The sequence below is a fragment of the Garra rufa genome, chromosome 3 (assembly GCF_049309525.1).
Source record: "Garra rufa chromosome 3, GarRuf1.0, whole genome shotgun sequence".
In the NCBI taxonomy this organism is placed as follows: domain Eukaryota; kingdom Metazoa; phylum Chordata; class Actinopteri; order Cypriniformes; family Cyprinidae; genus Garra; species Garra rufa.
Genome location: NC_133363.1, coordinates 1,692,414 through 1,708,402, shown reverse-complemented (window position 1 = coordinate 1,708,402; position 15,989 = coordinate 1,692,414). Strand labels below are relative to the sequence as shown.

General features: G+C 45.4%; 1 protein-coding gene across 1 annotated transcript in view; it reads right to left on the bottom strand.

The window, feature by feature from the left end:
• Positions 1-15,989, bottom strand: part of casq1b (calsequestrin 1b) — a 60,536-nt gene continuing 44,547 nt past the window's right edge. The window contains exons 3-10 of the mRNA XM_073836807.1: positions 3,560-3,660; positions 3,367-3,478; positions 3,204-3,277; positions 2,604-2,734; positions 2,423-2,468; positions 2,284-2,338; positions 2,093-2,193; positions 1-680 (exon numbers count right to left, since the gene is read on the bottom strand). Coding sequence (XP_073692908.1) covers positions 357-680; positions 2,093-2,193; positions 2,284-2,338; positions 2,423-2,468; positions 2,604-2,734; positions 3,204-3,277; positions 3,367-3,478; positions 3,560-3,660 — 944 coding nt within the window. The 3' untranslated portion in view covers positions 1-356. The remainder of the gene's footprint in view (positions 681-2,092; positions 2,194-2,283; positions 2,339-2,422; positions 2,469-2,603; positions 2,735-3,203; positions 3,278-3,366; positions 3,479-3,559; positions 3,661-15,989) is intronic.

Genomic DNA, 15,989 nt, shown 5'->3' with positions numbered 1-15,989 from the left:
TTGTTTGTTTTAAACTTTTATTTAAGAACTTCCAGTGAGCATCATTTATTCTGCTCTAAAAGTCAATTATAAAATATCAAAATAGTTCTTACAAGGATTTCCCATTATTTAACAAACACCACTCCATTCTCACTAGATGCATTTCAGTGGGAGAGAAAAAAATGCAGTGTTCCGCAAATTTATTTTCCTGAAGAATAAGTAGTGCAGAGACAAACAATGAGACAAGATGTGCTCCAGGCGGAAATGACAGAACAGCTCAGTTTGTGATGATGTGAACATGAACAGACTGACGAGTTCTTAATGTCACGAACATGAGAGTTTGATGGTGATATGATGCCTGAGATGGAGGTAAGAATTTATTCATCATCATCATTATCCTCATCATCTTCATCATTGGTGTCGTCATCATCGTCATCAACATCGTCGTCATCTTCATAATCCTCATCATCTTCATCATCATCATCTTCATGGTTGTAGTTCATTTCATCATGAGGGTTGATTCGTCCAGACATCACGTCTTCGATCCAGGTGTCGAGCTCGTCTGCGGTCGGCATGTCCTCTTCATCATCCATCTCCATCCACACACTGTCAGCCTGAGAATCAGACAGACAAGACGAATCCCAGACAGTTGAGACAACACACGTAAGCAGATCCTTTGAAAATGTGCAAATGAGATCAAACTAATTAATATGAATTAGCCGCCAAATTGCAAAAAAGTTTTCCCTTTAAGAGATTGCTCCTAATCTCAGCTTGTTAACTGTATAAAAGACACCTGGGAGACAGAAATCATGCTGGTTGATGGGGGTCAAATACTTATTTCACTCATTCAAATGCAAACCAATTTAGAACTTTTTTGAAATGTGTTTTTCTGGATTTTTGTTGTTGTTCTGTCTCTCACTGTTAATATAAACCTACCATTAAAATTAAAGACCAATCATTTCTTCGTCAGAGGACAAACATACAAAATCAGCAGGGGATCACATTTTTTTCCCCTCACTGTATTTGAGTGTTTTGATGAGGGGGGTCAGAACAAGAACAGAAAATAGTTTGTTACTTCTAAATTATGTTTTTGGATGTAAAAATCTTGATAAAATATCTTTAGAACCTCAGAGAACAGTACAAAAAAAAAGGCAGTTCATGACCCCTTTAAGACAATGGTTTGGCCTTAAAGGAACACTCCACTTTTTTTTTGCAAATAAGCTCATTCTCCAACTCCCCCCGAGTTAATAAGTTGAGTTTTACCATTTTGAAATCCATTCAGCCGTTCTCCTGTTCTGGCGATATCACTTTTAGCATAGCTTAGCATAGATCATTGAATCCTATTAGACCAATAGCATCGCGTTCAAAAATGACCAACGAGTTTCGGTATTTGTCCTATTTAAAACTTGACTCTTCTGCAGTTATATTGTGTATTAAGACCGGCGGAAAATGTAAAGCAGTGATTTTCTAGTCCGATAAGATTAGGAACTACACTCCCATTCCGGCGTAATAGTCAAGGAAGTTTGCTGCCATAATATGGCCGAAGCAGGCGCAGTAATATCACACAGCGCCTGAAGTTTGGTCACACTTTCAAAAAGGCGGTCACATTGTAAGTTACCTAGCTGGGAACTAATTTTTTTCCATAATAAGTGATAATATTTATTTCAGAAATGATGCTGCTACATCAAAATTCAACTATATAATAATATTATAATTTTATAATAATATATATTTAAATTTTATTTATAATTAGAATAGTATAAATATTTTATTCAAGGTTTTTAGAGCTGATGTACCCTACATACTCATTAGTCTTTCAGTTGTCAACTAGGTCCTGTAGAGGGCAGCAAACTCAAACAGACATGAGCCTTATGTTGAAGCACCTGCTGAGCATATAATGTGCTGTATATGTCATATAATGTATTGTGTATTGATTTTAGGAATTTTGAAAATATATATCCACCATCAACAATAAACGTAATAATCTACCTCTGTTCAGAAAAATAAAGTATATATATAAGGACAAACTGTTAAGATGCATTGTTCAAAAACATGTTCTTGGAGTAATAAAAGGTATGTTTAATTGATACAGTCTTATTGCGGCTTTTCATACCAGTGGGAAGTCGTCAGGATCGATCCAGATGATGCTTAAGTCTAGGTTCTCTGTGTTTTCTTGAGCCACTTCCTTCAGGATCTCCAGGAATTCATAACCGTCTGGTAAAAGTCAACATTCAATCATTTAGAGTCACAGAAAGTCACTACATGAAACCCCTCAAAGACTCTCAAACTCAAATCAGTGTTTACCAGGGTCCGACTCCTCAGCAAAGGCCACAATGTGCTGTCCGTTAATATCATCTTCCTGAAACAGCCACAATCACAGAGATCGTAAGAGTCATGACAGCTGTTCACGATTCCTTATAGATTTAGTTTTGGATAATCTTACCCAGATCTCATACATGCTGTGAGGCTCCAGTTTTCGTAGAGTTGGCCTAAAATGAGTTAAAACAGAACTGCAGATTTTATTCAAGCATCCTTCTGAGAGGACTTTTAAATAAACGTAGTGATTTTATATTGCATTTTCAGTTTTCTCTGCAGCGGTTGGTTCAGCACTGATCTGAGTTCACCTGTTGTGCTCCTCGATGAAGCTGACAATGTCGTCCTCCATGTAGGGTTTACCGGGGATGGTGACGGGGTTGATCATGAAGGGCTCGAAGAAATCCACTTCATTCATCTTCAGGTTTAATTTCTTTGCGATCTGGAAAGATTCAGACATAATGCAGACCAGACACAATGAATACAGAGATCATTAAAGGCTTTTAAAGGCTTCTAGTCATTTCAAACCTTACAAAAAAAAAAAAAAAAAAAAAAAATTCTAGATAATTGTAAGTTTTATGAGTATATAAAAATAAAGGTGCTTTAAAAGGTTCATCATAGCGATGCCATAGAAAGCCATTCAGTCAAAGGTTCTTTAAAGAACCATCTCTTTCTCACCTTTTTATGATATGAAGAACCTTTGTGAAACAGATGTCAAAGGTTCTTGATGGAACCATTTAAACAAAAAAGGTTCTTCTATGGCATCATAAAGCACCTTTATTTTTAAGAGTGTCAGATAGTCTTTCAGGCCCTCCGACACATAGCGTAAAACATAGATTATAGGAGCTTATGACAGGTCTGTCTTTAATTAATGAATAAATTAATGATAATAAATGTGTGAAAGCGCTTGCCTTTGGCTCAAATGTGGCAAAGAACTTGATGAAGGGATGAAATTCTTCCGCTGCGTCGTCGTACTCAATGAAGTCTGAGAAATAACAACACTGGCATGATGGAAGCTGCTTCTTACAAGTATATGACTAATAAGAATTGATTCAGGTGTAATGGCATACTAACGTGAAGATTTTGCGCTCTTGAAGTAACCCATCAGTTTAATGTCCTCCTCGATGTTATGAAAGCCTTTGAGCTCTCTGTCATTACTGATGATCTCCACAGGCTCCTCGATCACCTGACAGAAGAACCAGTCAGTAAACAGTAATCAATGACCTTTAGGTTCGGTGTGTGATCATTAATTATCATAATCACTCACATCATAGAGGAACTCCAGCAGCGTGTCGGCCGCCAGCTCTCCATCGTACTCGATAATCTCGTCATCGGCAAAGATGTAGATACTGTCCACCTCCAGCAGCCCTTATGAGAAATCAGTTTATTCAAGTGTGCTTTTAGTTTACTTCTTTTACACTTAAAAAAGGAAAGCATACTTTCAGTCTTAGAAATGTGCTTTATATAGATCTCAGAAATATACTTAAAATGACATTTAAGTATATCAAAGTATATTTGAGCTTTACTTGTGCTCAAAACACAAGTGAAGAAGAAACCGATACAACAGATGCTTTCACTTGTAATCTAACACAATCGTCAGACATAAAACAGCATCAAAACCAAATATATGTAAAACTGTGTAACGTTATGGAATAAAATGTCGACCCATGAAGAGGAAATAATGACTGTCAAACTTTGTTTTAATGATCTTGACTAGTCTTTTTTTCTTTTCTTTTTTTTTTAGCTTTTTGTTTAAAATGTTTATTTTTTATTTTTATTTTTTTATAAAACTTACCCACATTTAAGTGTTTATAAAAAAACTAATGCATTAAGCTAGAATAAAATGTTTTTGTTTTCAAGCAGATACCCTGTTCTTTCTTTTGATGTTTTGTATGTTCAGATATTCATATAACAAAACATATACAAAGTAATACCTAAATAGGGACATAGTAGTATACTTAAATTATGACGTAAAGTAGTATACTTGCAGTACTAGAAGTTTACTGAGACTATACTTCAAAGTGTACTAAAAATGCATAAACAAGTACAAACTAAAAACATAGATGTGGACTAGTTGTGTACTCAATGATTACTACTACTATACTTCAAGTATACTTAAAAGTATATACTAGAAAGTGGCCCAAGGAATACTGAAATAGTGCACTTAAAAGTATACTACTAGTAAACTGCTATTTGTATGCTTATTACATAAAGTATACTTAAAATATACTTGACCTTTACTTAATTATAATTAATAAAATAAACTTGAAGTATACCCCTTCTTTTTGATAAGGGAGACCTGCCAAAAACAAGCATCTGAACGTTTCAGAAGTGTTTGAATGGATTAGCAGATTAAAGATGGATTGGATATGACATTAACCTTTGCACAACATGATTTACCGAAAAAGGATTTTTTTCTGGAACAGCATTTTTATCAACTAATCAATATAGCAGTTTCTAAGTGAAACTTATTTCATCGTAAATCCAGCACAAAATGTTTTTTTAGTGTATAGGCTATGATGAAACACAAGACAGTGTAACAAAATACAATAACAGCTAATCCTTTTTCTAAAGAGAAAAAGCATTTCCTGTTATTCAAAGCAATAATTTTCATTTGCTGCTCAACAGCGGCGTATACTTCAACAGACTGATGGCTATCAGAAAGTAAAGGTAGGAATTGTATTACAGGCAGAAAATGGAAGATAATGGATCTTAGATGCATTCATATTACCCAGCTTCTTAGCAACAGCTCTGTCTTTTTTTGAATCCACCAAGGCGAATCCAATATCCTCGTCGTCAAGATCATCAAGCACCTGGGCGGCAAGCTGCAGGAATAAGAACGAGTTTATTGTACTGTATGCGAGTCTAAATCAGAGCTAAACAAACAGCGCATCAGTGCAGAGTGTTCAGTTCTTTAATAGTCATGTTGGGCCATTCAGTAAAACAGCCATAATGCAGCCATAAAACACAACGACCCATGAGGCAGGCACCAATATACTCAAAGCCAAACGAGACACAAGGCTGTCAAAGCAATTGCTAGAAGTGCTGCCTCTGCACCTTCTAAATCTGTGCGAAACAGGAGCTGAAGCTAGACAAGAGATCTTACCAATGCAGAGACAAAAACTGGACACATGGAAACAGGTGCAAATGATTACTGTATGTATGCTGTTGCATCGGCCAACCACATACATAAACATACTGACACACCGCACACTGACATCAACACAACATATGCATGTGACCAATCAGCAAAATCCTTCATATAGTTGCAAACATTCATTCTCACCTCATATGCACACATGCTTGAAATGACAGCATATGTAAACATCATAGTAACATTCAGCACATTAAATACATGAGGAAAATTTTCATATGTAGTTATTTACCTTCAAGTTTTAATTGCACTGAAACTTCCTTCCTTTAGGTTTCACTTTATCAAAGTGCCAACATATATAGCCCTTCTTTTTGACTTCACATATAACAAAGTTAGTATATATACTATGCACATATTTAAACCTGATGCATGAAAAAAGGTCAATATTGACAGATGCCAATGGTTTTGACTAACATGAGGGTGAGTAAATGATGCAGTATTTTCAAGTTTGGGTGAAACAATTCTTTACAAACCCTGACTATAATAAATCAGCACGCAAATGTCAAAGTCACGTCACTCACAACAAGACATTTCAACTTCATTCTGCCATTTCTCTATGTCAGAGTTTGTCCCCATCTACAGTGCATTCAGAAAATATTCACATCCCTGAAAAAAACAGCTAAAAACAGCCTAGGCTGGTTGGCTGGTTTAAGCTGGTCAGTACGCTGGTTTCAGAGGGGTTTTGGCCACTTTTCCAGCCTGGCCAAGCTGGTCAGGCTGGGAGACCAGCTAGAACCAGCTACTTCCAGCTTAAACCAGCTAAGACCAGCCAACCAGTCTAGGCTGGTTTTAGCTGTTTGTTTGTTTGTTTTTTCAGCAGGGAGGGCTTTACTTTTTCCACATTTTGTTATGTTACAGCCTCTTTCCAAAATGGATTCAATTCATTAATGTTCCCAAAATTCTACAAACAATACACCATAATGACAATGTGAAAGAAGTTTGTCTGAAATCTTTGCAAATTACAAATAATAAATAAATAAATAAATAAATCACATGTACATAAGTATTTACAGCCTTTGCCATGACACTCAAAATTGAGCTTAGGTGCATCCTGTTTCCACTAATCATCCTTGAGATGTTTCTACAAGTTGTTTTGAGTCCACCTGTGGTAAACTCAGTTGATTGGACATAATTTGGAAAGGACACACCTGTCTATGTAAGGTCCCACAGTTAACAGTGCATGTCAGAGCACAAACCAAGCCATGGAATTGTCTGTAGACTTCCGAGACAGGATTGTATCAAGGCACAGATCTGAGGAATGGTGCAGAAAAATTCTGCAGCATTGAATGTCCCCAATGAGCACAGTGGCCTCCATCATCCATAAATTGAAATAGTTTGAAACCACCAGGGCTGCGTTTCCCAAAAGCATCTTAAGCTTAAGTACATCGTAGACCCATTGAAACCAATGGAGCTACGATCAACTTAAGCTTACGATGCTTTTGGGAAACGCTGCCCAGGACTCTTCCTATAGTCTTAGTCAGGGAGGTGACCAAGAACCTGATGGTTACTCTGAAAGAGCTCCAGCATTTCTCTGTGGAGAGAGGAGAACCTTCTAGATGAACAACCAACTCTGCAGCACTCCACCAATCAGGCCTTTATGGTAGAGTGGCCAGACGGAAGCCACTCTTCAGTAAATAGCACATGACAGCCCATTTAGAGTTTGCCAAAGGTACCTGAGGGTCTCTGAGATCATAAGAAACAAAATGTTCTGGTCTGATGAAACAAAGATTGAACTCTTTGGCCTGAAAGGCAACAGTGGAAGCATGGTGGTGGCAGCATCATGCTGTGGGCATGAATGAATGAATTAATGATGCTTTTATATAGTACTTTATTGTGTATTGCTGACACCCAAAGCACTTTGCAACATATGGGGATCTCTCCTCAACCCCCACCAGTGTGCAGCATCCACTTGGAGGATGAAATGGCAGCCACAGTACAACGGCGCCAGTGCGCTCACCACACACCAGCTACAGGTGGTGAAGAGAGGGAGACAGAGCCAGTCAAGTGGATGGGGGTTATTAGGGGGCCATGATTGATAAGGGCCAGAGGAGGGAATTTGGCCAAGACACCAGGGTTACACCCCTACACTTTATGAGAAGTGCCATTGGATTTTTAGTGACCACAGAGAGTCAGGACCTCAGTTTTAACATCTCATCCAAAAGACGTGCTTTTTGACAGCATTGTGTCCCGGTCACTATACTGGGGCATTAGGACCCACACAGACCACAGGGTGAGCACTTCCTGCTGGCCTCACTAACACCTTCCAATAGCAACCCAGTTTTCCCAGGAGGTCTTCCATTCAGGAACTGACCAGGCTCAACCCTGCTTACCTTCATTGGGCAACCAGTCTTGAGTTGCAGGGTGATTTTGCTGTTGCAAATAATGTTTTTCAGCAGCAGGAACTGGGAGACTAGTCAGGATCGAGAGAAAGAGGAATGTAGCAATGTACAGAGACATCCTTGATGAAAACCTGCTCCAGAATGCTCTTGACCTCGATCTGGGGCAATATTTCATCTTTCAACAGGACAATGACCCTAAGCACACAGCCAAGTTACCAAAGGAGTGGCTATGGGACAACTCTGTGAATGTCCTTGAGTGGCCCAGCCAGAGCCCAGACTTGAACCTATTGATTATCTCTGGAGAGATCTGAAAATGGCTGTGCTCCGGTGCTCCCCATCCAACCTGATGGAGCTTGAGAGGTATTGCAAAGAAGAGTAGGAGAAAGAGACCAAACACTGGTGTGCCAAGCTTGTAGCATCATACTCAAAAAGACTTGAGGCTGTAACTCGTGCCAAAGGTGCTTCTACTTCAATTGTTGAGCAAAGGCTGTAAATAAAATACATTTGCAAAGATTTCAAACACACTTCTTTCTAGTTGTCATTATGGGGTATTGTTTGTGGAATTTAGAGGAACATAATGAATTTAATCAATTTTGTAATACGGCTGTAACATAACAAAATCTGGAAAATGAAAAATGTAAAGCGCTGTGCATACTTTCCGGATGCACTGTATCTGAGCATTTAACATAGCCTGCTCGTGATGTAGACGCCGGGACAAGCTCTGCTCTTCCTGAGGGTGAGCGTCACATTCAAGAACAGGCGAATAAGCGGACAGTCGGGTTAATGGCAGCAGCTGGTCACTCGTTGTCTTGGCCTCACAGGAAGTGCTATCCTGTAGAAACTCACTGCGACAGCTCTCACCGGCCACATCCAACACGTCTGAAGGAGCATCATTCGTTCTCTCCATGGGTCTTACAAACCGCTCATATGTCATAAAAGGCTTTAGAGTGGACAGTGAGCAGCCCTAGTGAGGGGGGAAGGATGCTGTTCAGATATTTTGGATGAAGCTTTAGTGAAAAGCCAGACTTGAGAAACACCGTGGAAGAAAGAGAGAACAGAACAAAACACAAGTCATTCGAGGGCCTAAACATACCTGGTACGTCAGGGCGGCGGGGCTTGTTAGCAACTGCAGAGAAAGGTCAGGTAACTTTAGAGTTGAGCATGAAAACCAGCACAGCATAGAAATGAGCTCTGCTTGCTGCTAGTCACAGTTAAAGAACTGCTTCTGATTTGAAAACTAATTTATTTTGGATTTGAAGGAAATTGCTTGGTTCAAGCCCCTCTGGGGATGTTTGCATATTCTGTCGTCAACAGATGTTCAGAAACAAATTCATATACACTGCAAAAAAATGCTTTTCTAACTAAGATTTTTTGTCTTGTTTCCAGCCAAAATATCAAAAAATTCTTAAATCAAGATGGATTTTCTAGACAAGTAAAAATTATTGTCTTGTTTTCAGAGAAAAAAGTAAAAATTAAGTGCATTTTTGATTGAAACAAGCTAAATAATCTGCCAGTGGGGTAAGAAAAATAATCTTGTTTTCTGTTTGAAATAAGATTTTTTTTTCTTACTCCATTGGCAGATTATTTTGAGCAGAAAGTCTGACATAATATTTTCTTGTAGAATGTATCTTTACAGTATGTATCTTTATTTACAATTTTCAAAAGTCACTTTTTATAGTATACTGTCAACAACTTTCATTACTTCTCACACAAATTACGATTATGTGGCAGATGGTCAATTAATAAAGGTTTATTTTGTGTGATTCATTGTACAATACTGTGTTATGAGCTCAAAACACTTTTACCATAGTACATGAATTGTAAACTTATACATTTAGATGTTTGCATCACATAAGCAGCTCCATAGTTCTAGTTTTTCTGACATAGTAAACTTGCTCAGTAGCGCACCCGGTACAACATTGCAGTTGTCGAACATGAGTCATAATAAAAGAGATGGTGGTATGTTATTTTTAACGTTTAACCTTTTAGTGTCACTTGACGAAAGTTTAATTTCCAAATGGCCACAATAAGTGCAATGACCAGTGCAAGATTCACAGGTATCTAAAAGCAAAATAAATTGTAAAACCATTAAACATTTCTGTTAGACCCTGATAACGTCTCGGGTTACTAACGTAACCTTAGTTCCCTGAGGGAACGAGACGCCGCGTCATGGAACGCTATGGGGAACGCCATTGGCGGGCCGCACTCTGAATCATGTCTACAACCAATGAACGACGGGGGTGACGTCACAGGCGCGGTGACGTCACCGACCAGGAAGTATAAAGCACGTGCGTTTGAAGCCGGCGGCAGCTCAAAGGAATGAAGCGAGCGCTGCAGGGTGCGGGAATTATGGTCCGAGACGCGGCGTCTCGTTCCCTCAGGGAACTAAGGTTACGTTAGTAACCCGAGACGTTCCCTTCCGGGAACTCGAGCCGCGTCATGGAACGCTATGGGGAACGAGACTACCAACGCTCCCATGATTACCAAACCCTGCGTAGTGTCTGTGCAACCAGGGTAAAAAGAGCCTTTGTCTAGCATTACGCGGACAAGGAGGCCCTGTAGTCCTCGGCCCTCGGGCACACGAGGAGAGGTAGTCTAAGTCCTTTGTCTGGGAAATAGCCAGAACAAGAGGGACCGAATGACCACTGTCTAGCACTCGGCGGACAGATGGTATACGGTAGTCCTCGGTCCAAGAGGACAACGCACTCGACCTCAAGAGTGCTCCCCGGGCACCCGGGGAATGGGGTTCTACCTCTGTCTGGCCTCGGCCAGAGCGAGAGGTGCTCCTCGGCTCACACGAGGAGTCTTAGTCCTTTGTCTGGGAGTAGCCAGAGCAAGAGGGACTGCAACGACCACTGTCTAGCACTCGGCGGACAGATGGTGTTAGGTAGTCCTCGGTCCGCAGACCCACGAGGACAGTGCACTCGACCCCAAGAGTGCTCCTCGGCCCGCAGGCGCACGAGGAATGGAGGTCTTCCTCTGTCTGGTCGCCAGCCAGAACGAGAGGTACTCCGCGGCCCTCAGGCACACGCAGAGTCTTAGTCCTTTGTCTGGGAGTTAGCCAGAACAAGAGGGACCGAATGACCACTGTCTAGCACTCGGCGGACAGATGGTGTAAGGCAGTCCTCGGTCCGCAGACCCACGAGGACGGTGAACTTGACCTCAAGGCTCCTCGGCCCTCGGGCACACGAGGAGAGGGTGATCCTTTGTCTGGGGGTACAGCCAGAACAAGAGGGATCCAAGGCTCGGCCTGGAGCTCCGCCAGGACACGAGGGAATAGGCCATTGTCTAGCATTCCGCGGACAAGAGGGCACTGCAATCCCCGGCCCTCGGGCACACGGGGAAGACAGTAGGGGCCTCTGCGTGGTAGCCAACCAGCGCGTGAGGCACTCCTCGGCCTTATTCTAAGGCAGACGAGGAGTCTTAGTCCTTGGTCTGGGATGAGGCCAGAATACCAGAGGGACCGAACTACACTCGGTCTGATAGCACACTGCGTCAGAACACGAGGACAATTAAGCCATTGTCTAGCATTCCGCGGACAAGAGGGCTGTACAGTTCTCGGCCTCCAGGCACGCAAGAGAACCGTGGACCCCTTGCCTGGTTCGCCAGCCAGTGCAAGAGGCACCCCTCGGCCCTCGGGCACACGAGGAGTCTTAGTCCTTTGTCTGGGGTTTAGCCAGAACAAGAGGGACCGGATGCCACTGTCTAGCACTCAGCGGACAGCTGTTGAAGGCAGTCCTCGGCCCGCAGGCACACGAGGAATCTTAGTCCTCTGTCTGGGAGTACGCCCAGAACGAGAGGGAGTAAGACTGGGTCTGATGGCAGCATCAGGGCATGAGAGTAAGGGCTTTTGTCTAGCTTTCCGCGGACAAAAGGTAACATTGCAGATCTCTTTAGTGGCGAAGTGACTTCTCTTCTCTCCGTAGAAAGAAGGCGCCTTGCGAAGTCTCCTCCTGGCTAGGGAGGTGGCTGACTCTCTAGGCCTAGCGCACTAGGCCGAGAGCACAGCTGAGCCTGGAGCGGCTCTGAGGTCAAGTTCGTAATACCTGACGAATGTCAGGGGCGTGGACCAACCCGCAGCATTGCAGATGTCCTGGATGGGGACACCTGCCGTCAGAGCTCTCGAGGCACTCAGACCTCGAGTAGAGTGAGCCTTGAGTCCCAAGGGAGAGGGGAGATCAGAGGACTCATAAGCAGTAGATATGGCATCGATGATCCATCTACTAATAGTAGGCTTTGAAGCCGGGCTCCCCCTCTTAGGGGGGCCGTAACAGACAAACAGTTGCTCTGTTTTACGCCACGTGGCAGCTCTGTGGACGTATGCGTCTAAGGCTCTGACTGGGCACATGCAGTTCAACTTCCTGTGATTCTGCTCCACGTATGGAGGAGGATAAAACGCCTGCAGCGTTACGGGCTGTGGTGCTAGGGAGGGGACCTTCGGGACGTACCCGACCCTGGGATACAGAAAGGCCTTGGCCATCCCTGGGGCAAACTCTAAGTGAGACGGGGCCACTGAAAGGGCCTGCAGGTCCCCAACTCTCTTAAGAGAGGTGAGGGCTATCAGAAGCGCTGTCTTAAGGGTAAGTATGCGATCTGTAGTTTCTTCTATGGGCTCGAATGGAGGCGCACATAGGGCTTCTAGGACCACAGCCAGGTCCCACGTGGGGACCCTGGGTGTCACTCGAGGCCTCAACCTGAGCGCACCGCGGAGGAATCGTATGACCAGGGGCTCTCTGCCTACTGAGAGGCCACCTAGAGGGGCGTGGTAGGCACTTATAGCCGCCACGTAAACCTTCAAGGTGGAATGAGCTAGCCCAGCGGATAAGCGAGACTGTAGGAACTCCAGAACTGTACCAACCGGGCAGTTGACTGGGTCTAGGTGGCGCTCGCGGCACCATCTCGCGAATAAGTTCCACTTGAGGCCATACAGTTTCCTCGTAGAGGGAGCTCTGGATTGGAGAAGGGTCTCAACAACCTCAGTTGAGAGACCCGCTCCTATGAGTTGTGCCCCCTCAGGGGCCACACCCATAACCTCCATTTCTCTGGGTGGGGGTGGCATATTGCGCCCCCAGCCTGAGACAGGAGGTCCCTCCTGACGGGAATCTCCCATGGAGAGCCGTCGAGGAGAGATATCAGGTCCGAGAACCACACTCGGGCCGGCCAGTACGGGGCTACTAGTAACAGCCGTACTTGAAACCGGCGGACCCGTTCCAGAACTCCCGGGAGCAGAGCGATCGGGGGAAAGGCGTACAGACGAAGCCTCGGCCACGTCTGTACCATGGCATCCAGCCCCAGTGGAGCTGGAGGAACTAGAGAGTACCAGAGGGGACATTGCGATGTCTCTTGAGTCGCGAAAAGGTCCACCTGTGCCTGGCCAAACACTCTCCAGATCTGCTTCACCGCCTCTGGGTGAAGCATCCATTCCCCGGGCCTCGGCCCCTGCCTCGACAGGACGTCTGCTCCCACATTCAAACGTCCAGGAATGTGGACTGCTCTCAGGGAGAGGAGTTTTCCTTGAGACCACAGGAGCATCCGGTACGCCAGCTTGAATAAGGGGCGTGAGCGGACACCTCCTTGATGGTTTATATAATAAACTACCGCGGTGCTGTCTGTACGGACCAGCACGTGACGGTTTCTTAGGTCTGGTAGAAAACTCCTGAGGGCCTGGAACACAGCCAACATCTCTAGGCAGTTTATGTGCCATGAGAGGTGGTGAGGGCTCCACAGGCCTTGGGCTGAGCGGCCACTCATGACCGCTCCCCATCCGGTAAGGGACGCATCTGTCGCTAGCGTGACGCGGCGGCAGGGTGCCCCTAGAACCGGACCCTGAGAGAGAAACCAAGGTTTCTTCCACATGGCCAAGGCACGTAGGCAGCGCCGCGTGACCTTGATCTTGCGGAATGGGTTTCCCCTCGGGGAAAACCCCTTGGTTTTGAGCCACCACTGCAGTGGTCTCATATGCAGCAGTCCAAAAGGTATCACGTTGGATGCGGCTGCCATAAGACCTAACAGTACTTGGAACTGTTTGACAGTGAGTGACTGGCCTAGCTTGACCGCATTTACTGCAGTAAGTATGGAATCGATCCGAGCAGGTGACAATTGTGCCCGCATCGTGGATGAATCCCACACCACGCCTAGATAAGTAGTCCTCTGTAATGGAGAGAGGACGCTCTTCTTGGCGTTGAGTCTCAACCCCAGCTTTTGTATGTGAGCGAGAACAGCACCTCGATGCTGAACCGCTAACTGTTCCGAACTGGCCAGAATAAGCCAGTCGTCTATGTAGTTGAGTATGCGGATGCCCTGGAGTCGCAGTGGAGCCAGCGCAGCATCCACACACTTCGTGAAAGTCCGGGGTGAGAGAGCTAGGCCGAAAGGAAGTACTCTGTATTGGTACGCTTTGCCCCTGAAAGCGAACCTGAGAAACTTCCTGTGTTGAAGAAGGATGGAGACGTGAAAGTAAGCGTCTTTTAGATCTATCGTGACAAACCAGTCCTCGGACTGGATTTGTGACACGATCTGCCTGACAGTGAGCATTTTGAACTTCAGTTTTCTGACTGAGCGATTTAGCAGTCTGAGATCTAAGATGGGCCGAAGCCCCCCATCCTTCTTCGGAACAATGAAGTAACGGCTGTAGAACCCGGATTCCCTGTCTTGAGGAGGGACCACCTCGATGGCCTCCTTCCTCAGAAGAGTATCTACCTCTTGTTCCATTACCAGACCCTGCTCGGGGCTTACTAAAGTTGGAAATACCCCGCTGAAGGGCGGCGGCTTGCCGCCGAACTGAATAGCGTAACCCTTCTCTACAGTACGCAGGACCCACGTTGTAACATTTGGCAGTAGCTTCCACGCTGCCAGAAAGTTTACTAAGGGTACCAGCCTCTCGAGGCTGGTGTCTGGATTTCTCTGAGGAACTAATTCGGAAGCCTGTAGCAGAGAACTGGCAGGGAGTTCCTGAACTAGCTCCTCTGTAGACCCCCGCGGGGGCTGCGAACTCTCCAGGGCCGCTACGTTTCGAGGCGGAACAGCTAGAGAATGTTCGCGGGAGAGCGCCGCGCCCTGTAACACTGGCAGGGTTAGCTGACTCATCTCCTGAGGGCCACGAGGGGGTTTGAAACCCGCACCTGAGGGTACGGTGCAAACCTGCTCGTGAGGGGCTGCCCTCAACGGCCCTGAACCACAACCGTCAGGGCCGTTTGGCCGAAGACCTCTTAGATTGAAGGACGACCCTCAGGTCGGGCTTCTTCTTCGAGGCCTTCGGCTTAGAGCGTTGCTGACCCCGCCCTCTAGGCCTGGCCGGAGGAGCACGGGTGGCAACGCTCTGTTTTTGTGCCTCACGGTGAGAGGAGCTGGTACACGGCTGAGGCTGCTCCCGTCTAGCAGCCTCAGAGGAGTAAACCCGGCGAGGAAGAAATGTCCTGAATGCCGCCGCCTGTTTGCGGGCCTCCTGGTGCCTGGCGACAACTGTGTCGACCGAAGCACCAAAGAGGCCGGCTGAATCCAGGGGGGCATCCAGGAGCGTGACCCTGTCCTTTTCTTTGACTTCGGACAGGGTCAGCCAGAGATGCCTCTCCGCGGCCACCAGGGCTGCCATAGACCGCCCCACAGCTCGGGCGGTCTCCTTGGTGGCGCGGAGAGCGAGATCTGCGGTTCTACGCATCTCTGTGATGTTGACTTCCTCGCCATCATTAAACTCCTTTAGCAGGTCGGCTTGGTACGCTTGGAGGATTGCCATAGTGTGTAGGCATGTACCAGCCTGACCTGCTGCCGTGTACGCCTTGCCCATTAAGCTAGATGTAACTTTCAAAGGCTTAGTGGGCAAGGGCGGAGCCTTCAAGGACGACGCCGAGCCGGGTGACAGATAGCCCGCAAGCGTCTGTTCAACCCGTGGCATCGTCCTATATCCGTGCTCTTCCGCACCCCCCACGTTTCCGTAATTTTCAGAGGGGTTAAAGAGGCGGAAAGAGTACGGCTTCTCCCACGATTTAGAAAGCTCTTTATGTAAATCGGGGAAGAAGGGAAGACTCCGCTTAGGAGGTGCTGACTTTGTCCGCAGGAAGCGATCATCCAATCGGCTTCGCTGCGGCTCATAAGTTTGACTTTGTTCAGCGGGCCAAGAGATGTGAAGCTTGGCGACCGCGTTTGTCAGCACCTCCATCAGCTCCTCGTAGTGAGGCGATCGGGGTGGCGGTGGTGGTTGCACATCC